The sequence below is a fragment of the Monodon monoceros genome, unplaced genomic scaffold (genome assembly GCF_005190385.1).
Source record: "Monodon monoceros isolate NGI ecotype Baffin Bay Population unplaced genomic scaffold, NGI_Narwhal_1 Super_Scaffold_12, whole genome shotgun sequence".
Taxonomy (NCBI): domain Eukaryota; kingdom Metazoa; phylum Chordata; class Mammalia; order Artiodactyla; family Monodontidae; genus Monodon; species Monodon monoceros.
Window position 1 is genome coordinate 168444553 of NW_021703768.1, and position 12190 is coordinate 168456742.

General features: G+C 41.9%; 1 protein-coding gene across 1 annotated transcript in view; it reads right to left on the reverse strand.

The window, feature by feature from the left end:
- Window positions 1–12190, reverse strand: part of NWD1 (NACHT and WD repeat domain containing 1) — a 72452-nt gene that overhangs the window by 8623 nt on the left and 51639 nt on the right. The window contains 1 exon segment of the mRNA XM_029216889.1: window positions 10597–10688. Within this exon segment, the coding sequence (XP_029072722.1) occupies window positions 10597–10688 (92 nt within the window).

The window sequence follows — 12190 nt, forward strand, 5'->3', positions numbered from 1 at the left end:
AGTTATTTTTTTAAATTTACTTTATTTATTTATTTTTGGCTCCATTGGGTCTTCGTTGCTGCACAAGGGCCTTCTATAGTTTTAGTGAGCGAGGGCTACTATTCATTGCAGTGTGCAGGCTTCTCATTGCGGTGGCTTCTCTTGCTGTGGAGCATGGGCTCTAGGCAAGTGGGCTTCAGTAGTTACGGCACACGGGCTCAAGTAGTTGTGGCTCACGGGCTCTAGAGAACAGGGTCAGTAGTTGTGGCACATGGGCTTAGTTGCTCCACGTCATGTAGGATCTTACTGGACAAGGGATCAAACCCGTGTCCCCTGCATTGGCAGGTGGATTCTTAATCACTGTGCCACCAGGGAAGCCCAGTAAAGTTATTTATTATCACAAGACTATGAGTTTCCAGAGGGCAGGTTCTGCCTGTTTGGGTGGCTTCTGGTCTCCCAGAACCCACCACAAAGCTGGACACAGAGCAATATGTTTTGAAGATGGAAGGAAGGGTGGGAGGGCAGGAGGAAGGAAGGAAAATAAAATGATTACAGTTTGTGAAAAGGGCAATGAAGTCAGGGACTGGATGCCATGAGAAAAAAGGACATAGAAACACATAGAGTGGAGAAGGCAATGTGAAGACGGAGGCAGAGACTGGAAGACGTGGCCACAAGCCAAAGAATCCTGGCAGAAGCTGGAAGAGGCAGGAAAGAAAAAAAAAAGGTACTTCTGGCACACGACCCGCCACCACCATCTTGAATCCAGGTGTTGGTGCTGATGTTTCACACTAGGAACTCCAGTCTTAAGTGTTGGGTGCAAGGACTCTGCATGCGGCACCCTCTGAGCAAGCGAAACTAGACCAAGCACAAAGAAAAGAAAAAGTGGCAGCACAACAGAGTGGTTCAGAAATGCTGATGGATGCTGGAGCCACATGGCTGGCTTGATATCACAGCTGGACATTACTTACAGGACGTGTGATGTTGGGCAGCTACTTGGCTCATCTAATCTTCAAGCAGCCCTATGTCTTCCTATCCTGCCAACTGAAAGCAGCCAATGAGGATTAAGCTGGGTGTTATCGAGTGCCTCTTCATGCTGGGCTTATACTAGGTGCGTTATCTAGTTTAACCTTCTTGGCAACTCTGTAAGAATTCCAAGGTTTTTGCATAAGCAATCTTATTATCCACCAGTAGTGCGCAAAACTGTCAAAGTGAAGCAGAGAGAGACCTTCAAGATGGCAGAGGAGTAAGACGTGGAGATCACCTTCCTCCCCACAAATACATCAGAAATACATCTACAAGTGGAACAACTCCTACAGAACAGCTACTGAATGCTGGCAGAAGACCTCAGACTTCCCAAAAGCCGTGTGACTGACAGGGTCTTGCTGCTCCGGCTGGGTGTCAGGCCTGTGCCACTGAGGTGGGAGAGCTGAGTTCAGGACACTGGTCCACCAGAGACCTCCCAGCTCCACGTAATATCAAATGGTGAAAGCTCTCTCAGAGATCTCCATCTCAATGCTAAGACCCAGCTCCACTCAACAACCAGCAAGCTACAGTGCTGGACACCTTATGCCAAACAACTAGCAAGACAGGAACACAACCCCACACGTTAGCAGAGAGGCTGCCTAAAATCATCATAAGGTCACAGACACTGCAAAACACACCACCGGACGCGGTCCCACCCACCAGAAAGACAAGATCCAGCCTCATCCACCAGAACACAGGCACCAGTCCCCTCCACCAGGAAGCCTACACAACCCACTGAACCAACCTTAACCGCTGGGGGCAGACACCAAAAACAACAGGAACTACAAACCTGTAGCCTGCGAAAAGGAGACCCAAACACAGTAAGTAAAGCAAAATGAGAAGTCAGAGAAACACACAGAAGATGAAGGAGCAAGGTAAAAACCCACCAGACCAAACACATGAAGAGGAAACAGGCCGTCTACCTGAAAAAGAATTCAGAGTAATGACAGTAAAGATAATCCCAAATCTTGGAAATAGAATGGAGAAAATACAAGAAACGTTTAACAAGGGCCTAGAAGAACTAAAGAGCAAACAAACAACGATGAACAACACAATAAATGAAATTTAAAATTCTCTAGAAGGAATCAGTAGCAGAATAACTGAGGCAGAAGAACGGATAAGTGACCTGGAAGATAAAATAGTGGAAATAACTACTGCAGAGCAGAATAAAGAATTAAAAGAATTGAGGACAGTCTCAGAGACCTCTGGGACAACATTAAATGCACCAACATTTGAATTATAAGGGTCCCAGAAGAAGAAGAGAAAAAGAAAGGGAATGAGAAAATATTTGAAGACATTATAGTTGAAAATTTCCCTAATATGGGAAAGGAAATAGTCAATCAAGTCCAGGAAGCACAGAGAGTCCCATACAGGATAAATCCAAGGAGAAACAAGCCAAGACACATATTAATAAAACTATCAAAAATTGAATACAATGAAAAAATATTAAAAGCAGCAAGGGAAAAACAATAAATAACATACAAGGCAATCACCATAAGGTTAGCAGCTGATCTTTCAGCAGAAACTCTGCAAGCCAAGAGGGAGTGGCAGGACATAATTAAAGTGATGAAAGCGAAAAACCTACAACCAAAATTACTCTACCCAGTAAGGATCTCATTCAGATTCGAAGAAGAGATTAAAACATTTACAGACAAGCAAAAGCTAAGAGAATTCAGCACCACAAAAACAGCTTTACAACAAATGCTAAAGGAACTTCTCTAGGCAGGAAACACAAGAGAAGGAAAAGACCTCCAATAACAAACCCCAAACAATTAAGAAAATGGTAATAGGAACATACATATCGATAATTACCTTAAATGTAAATGGATTAAATGCTCCCACCAAAAGACACAGACTGGATGAATGAATACAACAACAAGACCTGTATATATGCTGTCTACAAGAGACCCTCCTCAGACCTAGGGACACATACAGACTGAAAGTGTGGGGATGGAAAAGATATCCCATGCAAATGGAAATCAAAAGAAAGCTGGAGTAGCAATTCTCATATCAGACAAAATAGACTTTAAAATAAATACTATTACAAGAGACAAAGAAGGACACTACATAATGATCAAGGGATCAATCCAAGAAGAAGATATAACAATTGTAAATATTTATGCACCCAACATAGGAGCACCTCAATACATAAGGCAAATACTAACAGCCATAAAAGGGGAAATCGACAGTAACACAATCATAGTAGAGGACTTTAGCACCCCACTTTCACCAATGGACAGATCATCCAAAATGAAAATAAATAAGGAAACAAGCTTTAAATGATACATTAAACAAGATGGACTTAATTGATATTTATAGGACATTCCATCCAAAAACAACAGAATACACTTTCTTCTCAAGTCCTCATGGAACATTCTGCAGGATAGATCATATCTCAGGTCACAAATCAAGCCTTGGTAAATTTAAGAAAATTGAAATCGTATCAAGTATCTTTTCTGACCACAATGCTATGAGACTAGATATCAATTACAGGAAAAAAATCTGTAAAAAATACAAACACATGGAGGCCAAACAATACACTACTTAATAACCAAGAGGCCACTGAAGAAACCAAAGAGGAAATCAAAAAATACCTAGAGACCAATGACAATGAAAGCACGATGACCCAAAACCTATGTGAAACAGCAAAAGCAGTTCTAAGAGGGAAGTTTATAGCAATACAATCCTACCTCAAGAAACAAGAAACATCTCAAATAAACAACCTAACCTTACACCTAAAGCAATTAGAGAAAGAAGAACAAAAAAATCCCAAAGTTAGCAGAAGGAAAGAAATCATAAAGATCACATCAGAAATAAATGAAAAAGAAATGAAGGAAATGATAGCAAAGATCAATAAAACTAAAAGCTGTTCTTTGAGAAGATAAACAAAATTGATAAACTGTTAGCCAGACTCATCAAGCAAAAAAGGGAGAAGACTCCAATCAACAGAATTAGAAATGAAAAAGGAGAAATAACAACTGACTGCAGAAATACACAGGATCATGAGAGATTACTACAAGCAACTATATGCCAATAAAATGGACAACCTGGAAGGAATGGACAAATTCTTAGAAAAGCACAACCTTCCAAGACTGAACCAGGAAGAAATAGAAAATATAAACAGACCAATCACAAGCACTGAAATTGAGACTGTGATTAAAAATCTTCCTACAAACAAAAGTCCAGGACCAGATGGCTTCACAGGAGAATTCTACCAAACATTTAAAGAAGAGCTAACACCTATCCTTCTCAAACCCTTCCAAAATATAGCAGAGGGAGGAACACTCCCAAACTCATTCTACAAGGCAACCATCACCCTGATACCAAAACCAGACAAGATGTCACAAAGAAAGAAAACTACAAGCCAATATCACTGATGAACATAGATGCAAAAATCCTCAACAAAATACTAGCAAACAGAATCCAACAGCACATTAAAAGGATCATACACCATGATTAAGTGAGGTTTATCCCAGGAATGCAGGGATTCTTTAATATATGCAAATCAATCAACATGATACACCATATTAAAAACCTGAAGGAGAAAAACCATATGAATATCTCAATAGATGCAGAAAAAGGTTTCAACAAAATTCAACATGCATTTATGATAAAAATCCTCCAGAAAGTAGGCATAGAGGGAACTTAACTCAACGTAATAAAGGCCGTATATGACAAACCCACAGCCAACATCGTTCTCAGTGGTGAAAAACTGAAACCGTTTCCTCTAAGATCAGGAACAAGACAAGGTTGTCCACTCTCACCACTATTATTCAACATAGTTTTGGAAGTTTTAGCCACAGCAATCAGAGAAGAAAAGAAATAAAAGGAATCCAAATTGGAAAAGAAGAAGTAAAGCTGTCACTATTTGCAGATGACATGATACTATACGTAGAGAATCATAAAGATGCTACCAGAAAACTATTAGAGCTAATCAATGAATTTGGTAGAGTAGCGGGATACAAAATGAATGCACAGAAATCTCTTGCATTCCTATACACTAATGAGGAAAAATTTGAAAGAGAAATTAAGGAAACACTCCCACTTACCACTGCAATAAAAAGAATAAAATACCTAAGAATAAACCTACCTAAGGAGACAAAAGACCTGTATGCAGAAAACTCTAAGACACTGATGAAAGAAATTAAAAATGATACAAACAGATGGAGAGATATACCATGTTTCTGGATTGGAAGAATCAACATTGTGAAAATGACGATACTACCCAAAGCAATCTACAGATTCAATGCAATCCCTATCAAACTACCAATGGCATTTTCCACAGAACTAAAATAAAAAATTTCACAATTTGTATGGAAACACAAAAGACCCCGAATAGCCAAAGAAATCTGGAGAAAGAAAAACGAAGCTGGAGGAATCAGGCTCCCGGACTTCAGACTATACTACAAAGCTACAGTCTTCAACCAGTATAGTACTGGCACAAAAACAGAAATATAGATCAATGGAACAGGATAGAAAGCTCAGAGATAAACCCATGCACATATGGTCACCTTATTTTTGATAAAGGAGGCAAGAATATACAATGGAGAAAAGACAGCCTCCTCAATAAGTGGTGCTGGGAAAACTGGACAGCTACATGTAAAAGACTGAAATTAGAACACTCCCTAACACCATACACAAAAATAAACTCAAAATGGATTAAAGACCTAAATGTAACGCCAGACACTGTAAAACTCTTAGAGGAAGACTTAGGCAGAATGCTCTATGACATAAATCACAGCAAGATCCTTTTTGACCCACCTCCTAGAGAAATGGAAATAAAAACAAAAATAAATAAATGAGACCTAATGAAACTTAAAAGTTTTTGCACAGCAAAGGAAACCATAAACAAGATGAAAAGACAACCCTCAGAATGGGAGAAAATATTTGCAAATGAAGCAACTGGCAAAGGATTAATCTTCAAAATTTACAAGCAGCTCATGCAGCTCAGTATCAAAAGAACAAACAACCCAATCCAAAAACGGGCTGAAGACCTCAATAGACATTTCTCCGAAGAAGATATACAGATCGCTAACAAAACACATGAAAGGATGCTCAACATCAGTAATCATTAGAGAAATGCAAATCAAAACTACAATGAGATATCACCTCACACCAGTCAGAATGGCCATCATCAAAAAATCTACAAACAATAAATACTAGACAGGGTGTGGAGAAAAGGGAACCCTCTTGCACTGTTGGTGAGAATGTAAATTGATACAGCCACTATGGAGAACAGTATGGAGGTTCCTTAAAAAACTAAAAATAGAACTACCATAGGACCCAGCAATCCCACTACTTGGCATATACCCTGAGGAAACCATAATTCAAAAAGAGTCATGTACCAAAATGTTCGTTGCAGCTCTACTTACAATAGCCAGGACATGGAAGCAATGTAGGTGTCCACTGACAGATGAATGGATAAAGAAGATGTGGCACCTATATACAATGGAATATTACTCAGCCATAAAAAGAAATGAAATTGAGTTATATGCAGTGAGGTGGATGGACCTAGAGACTGTCATACAGAGTGAAGTAAGTCAGAAAGAGAAAAATAAATACTGTATGCTAACACATATATATGGAATCTAAAAAAAAATGGTTCTGAAGAACCTAGAGGCAGGACAGGAATAAAGACGCAGATGTAGAGAATGGGCTTGAGGACACAGGGAGGGGGAAAGTTAAGCTGGGATGAAGTAAGAGAGTGACATGGACATATATACACTACCACATGTAAAATAGATAGCTAGTGGGAAGCAGCCACATAGCACAGGGAGATCAGCTCGGTGCTCTGTGACCACCTAGAGGGGTGGGATGGGGGGGTGAGAGGGAGACTCAAGAGGAAGGAGATATGGAGATATATGTATATGTATAGCTGATTCACGCTTTTTTGTTTTTTTGGGTTTTTTTTGCAGTACGCGGGCCTCTCCCTGTTGTGGCCTCTCCCGTTGTGGAGCACAGGCTCCGGGTGCGCAGGCTCAGCGGCCATGGCTCACGGGCCCAGCCGCTCCGCGGCATGTGGGATCCTCTCGGACCGGGGCACGAACCCGTGTCCCCTGCATCGGCAGGCGGACTCTCAACCACTGCGCCACCAGGGAAGCCCTGATTCACTTTGTTATAAAGCAGAAACTAACACAACATTGTAAAGCAATTATACTCCAATAAAGACGTTAAAAAAAAAAAAAAAAGTACTTCTCTGAAGACTCTGGAGGGAGCCAGCCCTGCCAATGCCTTGCTTTCGGGCTTCTGGCCCCTAGAACAGTGAGTGAAGAAGTTCTTGTTGTTTTAAGCCACCAGGTTTGTATGGTAATTTGTGACAGAACATTTGTTTTGAGGTTAGAGAAATGAGGAAGTGGCAGGCACTGGAATAATGGGACTAGCATGGGACAACCAGGAGGTAGGAAAGGCCTGGTGTGTTTGAAGACCAGCATGGAGGCCAGTGCAGCTGGAGCAGAGTGAAGGAAGGGGAAGTGAGTGAGAGGAAGGAGTGCCAGATTTAGCAAAACAACAACTGCAACAACAACAGAACACCCAGTTAAACTGGAATTTCAGAGGAACAGTGAAATTTTCATGAGTATATCCCACAATGTTATGTGGGATATACTTATACTAAAAACTTGATTTGTTGTTTACCTGAAATTTAACTGAGTGTTCTGTATTTTATCTGGCAACCCTACCCAAGGGGACTTGTCCTCTTGTGTTCCAAATACTGTGTGAGTGAACGTTTTGTTGAGAGGACCCCTAGCAGCACAGGGAGGTGGGTGAAGGCCAGATTATGCACGGCCTTCCAGGCCCCATACAGGAGAAAGTGCAGGCCCTGCTTCTGCTCAGCCAGTAAATGCACCATGGGACACACCGCAGCAGCTGGCAGAGAAACTCAGCTGTTTGTGTGTTTATTGGTTTTTTTGAGTGGGAAGGAAGCCGCCCCCTTACTTTATAAAAAGATCTCTGTGTCTGGAACACCACAGATCGCCTGCTAAGTCACGCATTTCCATTGGCACCGGCTCAGGTCTCGGTGTGGGTGCTGGGTTAGCATGACCTCATTCAAGTGGATACCCTGTGCTTTCCCAGGAGTTATTGCTGACAAGATAGGCAAGCCATCAATTCTTCCAGAGGTTCAGAAATAAAATATTGTCGGTAAATAAACAAACATTCAGCATCTTATTTGAGGCTGCAGAGTCAAGCCTGACATGAATTCAAATCCCAGCCCCTCCACTTACAGCTGTGTGACCTCAAGCAAGTTACCTAACTTCTCTGTGCCTCAGTTTCCTCATCTATAAATGAGAATAATAAAAGTGCCTACCTCCCAGGGCTATTGGGGTGTAAAGGAATTAACACATGTTAACTGTTTAGGATGGGTTCTAACACACTGTAAATACCCAAGTATTATCGACTGTTATTACAAGGTTAACTCTCTCACTGAGGAGTTATGGTATGAGGCTCCCTGCTGTGCACCTCACATGTGACATCTCAGTTTAGCCTCAAGACAATCCCTGGATCAAGTCAGGTCACTGAGGGTTGGGGGCTGAGTCTGCCTTATGTCTCTCCAGGCTCCCTGTGGAACTACTTTTATTGAATTGTGCTTGAACGATAGCCTCACATGGAAGGATGTTATGGATGAAACATGTGTGTGGGAAACTGAAGAAATGCACCAAGGTATCTGCTGTCCAAGGATATTTGCATTATATGCTTATGCAGTAAAGGATGAGCTCAGCAGGCCTGCGTCGTCCACACCATGCACATGAAAAGTTTGGTCCTAGTCTGGCTCCTGGAAGGTGACCTCTAAGCCCTTGGAATGTCCTGCCTAAAAGGAGTATCTTTGTTACCCTGAGGCCTTGGGCCACACTGCATGGTCTATGCTCAGAGCGTGATGTATGGTGGGAGCTTTGGGACATGCAGTATCAGCTTGACCTCAGGGGTGGGGCTGGTGATTAAAGTTAGCTGTGCAAGGATCAGCCTTGTCTACATGACCATCTACCAGTAAAAAGCCCGGACGCCAAGGCTGGGGTGACATTTCCTGATTGGCAGTATGCCATGGATGTTGTCATACATCATTGCTGGGTAAGTAAGCACTGCTTGCAAGACTCCACTGGAGGAGGACAAGCTCGTGCTTGGTCTCTCCTGGACTCTGCCCCGTGTGCCTCTTCCTTTTGCTGATTTTAATCTGTACCCTTTTGCTGCAATAAACTGTAACTGTGACTGTAACAGCTCTTCTGAGTTCTGTGAGCCCTAAAAAATCATCAGACCTGAAGATGATCTTGGGGACCCCTGATTCTATTTATCAATGAAATCCTTGCCTGATCTTAGCTGACTTAAGTATAAAATACATGCTAGATATCAAAGACTTCACACAAGAATTTTAAAAGTAATGTGAAATATACCATTAAAATCATACTGATTTCATGTTGGCTTTTGGGGTCTATTGTATTAAATAAGATATATCATTAACACAAATGTCACCTGTTTCTTTTTACCTTTTTAACTAGGGTCAGGAGAAAATTCACAGTATAAATGTGGCTCACATTCGTAGTCTGCATTACTGGACAGTGCTGGTCTAAAGTGTCTTTGGCCCCTGGAAATGGCTTTGTAAAAATCAGACTGATTTAAGGGCAGTGAAAGTAATCTGTATGATACTATAACGAAGGATATACATCATTATACATTTGTCCAGACCCACAGAATATGCAACACTAAGAGTGAACCATAATGTTAGCTATGGAGTTTGAGTGAGGATGCTGTGTCACTGTAGGTTCATCAGTTGTAACAAATTCACCACTCTGGTGGGCCATATTGAAAATGGGGGAGGCTGTGTGTGAGTGGGAGCACAGCCCCACACATGGGTATATGGAACTCTCTGTATCTTCTGTTTGGCTGTGAACCTAAAACTGCTCTAAAATTTTTTTCTTTAAAAAAAAATCAGGATGTGGAGCACCTGTTGGTCACCTCTACCAGGTAGCCTTCCCTGATTGCTTCAGACTAAGGAAAGGGAATCCTGTCACATGTTCCTATAGCCCCTGTTTCTTATCTTGACATAGCACCAACCAGTCTTTCTTCTGGCTGGGGTAGTGTGGGCTGAGTGTACCCTATCCTCTCACCCTACCTCCCTCTATCCCTGTGGCTCTCTGGCAGGAATAACCACTCCCATTTCCAAGATAATGGACCGGAAGCCCAGAAAGGTTCAGAGATTTATCCAGAACATGTGTTGGCAAACTACAACCCGTGGGTGAAAATTGGCTGGTCCCCGATTTTTATATGTGAGCTAATAGTTTTTAAGTTTTTTACATGCTTGAAAAAACTAAAATAAGATTACTATTTCATAACACATGAAAATGGTATGAAATTCAAATTTCAGCATCCATGAAAATTTTATTGGCACATAGCCATACTCACTTGAAATGTCGTCCATGGAGGCTTTCGAATTACAAGGGCAGGGTTGGATAGTTGTGACAGAGACAGGCAATGATGTTTATTTACTATGAGGCTCTTTGCAGAAAAAGTTTGCTGACCCTCTTCCCCCTTTCCCCAAGCCCCTCTCCACTTCCAACCAAATCCGGAGTTGCCGCCTCATGACTCCAAATGAGAGCTAAATGCTACCTGCAGCGAGAAGGGACTCATCTTCAGAGACCACCAGGAACCCCACGGCTTCTGGAAGCTTCTCCAGCAGGCTGTCTCCTTCGGAGGAAACCCATGCAGAAGCAAGGATGCCCATCAAGCATTTCCACTGGGTTAAGCGTTCAGGGTCAAGAGCTTGCATTTGACGCAGGGCTCTGCCACTCACCAGCTCTGTGATCCTAAGCAAATTCCTTAGCCCCTGGCTGCCTCAGTTACCTCATCTGTTTAATGGGAGATGATACCAGGACTGCCTCACAGGGCTATCGTGGTTAAGAAGTGCATAGGATGGTTCCCTCTGGCCCATAATCAGTCCTCCCAAAGTGGCAGCTACTATTATTACTGTTGACATTGTTGTCATAACCAACTCGGGGACCCAGAGAACATCCCAGCACTCTAGTTTTCTACCCCCAGAGGAGCTCTGAAGATCTCAAATAAGGTCGAAAGGTAGGTTGGAGCCAGAGGAGGGCAGCATCATTCTCCCCATTCCCGAGTTGCAGAAATGAACTGGTTTTGTTCAGATCTAAGAGGAAGGTTTGGGGTTTCTTTTTTTCCTTTCTTTCTTTTTTTTTTTTTTTTTTTTGCTTCTGTTTTTGTTTTAAGCAAGGGCTGGAGGAAGTCAATTTCTACATAGCTGCTGATGAAATAAAAATTATATTTTAATTTATAGTTTACAAAACTAATTTATATGTTAAGGCAGGACAAGAAAAAATTAAACATAAAATTCTCTCTCTGTGTTAGTTTGGGTATTCTCCTCCCCTAAGGTGCGGTGTGATTTGCATTACACGTTAACCAGAGCTCCTCAAGGATGGGAGTGCCTGCTCAACCGTAAACATCAATTTTTTTCCCCCTTTCTTCTGACACTAGCAATGTAACTTCTTAAAAGAATAGTGTTCCTCTATGACATAAATCACAGCAAGATCCTTTTTGACCCACCACCTAGAGAAATGGAAATAAAAACAAAAATAAACAAATGGGACCTAATGAAACTTAAAAGCTTTTGCACAGCAAAGGAAACCATAAACAAGATGAAAAGACAGCCCTCAGAATGGGAGAAAATATTTGCAAATGAAGCAACTGGCAAAGGATTAATCTCCAAAATTTACAAGCAGCTCATGCAGCTCAGTATCAAACAAACAAACAACCCAATCCAAAAATGGGCAGAAGACCTAAGTAGACATTTCTCCAAAGAAGATATACAGATTGCCAACAAACACATGAAAGGATGCTCAACATCACTAATCATTAGAGAAATGCAAATCAAAACTACAACAAGGTATCACCTCACACCAGTCAGAATGGCCATCATCAAAAAAATCTAGAAACAGGGGCTTCCCTGATGGCGCAGTGGTTGAGAGTCCACCTACCGATGCAGGGGACACGGTACGTGTCCCGGTCTGGGAGGATCCCACATGCCGCGGAGTGGCTGGGCCCATGAGCCATGGCCGCTGAGCCTGCGCGTCCGGAGCCTCTGCTCCACAACGGGAGAGTCCACAACAGTGAGAGGCCCGCATACTGCAAAAAAAAAAAAAAAAAAAAAAAAATCTAGAAACAATAAATGCTGGAGAGAGTGTGGAGA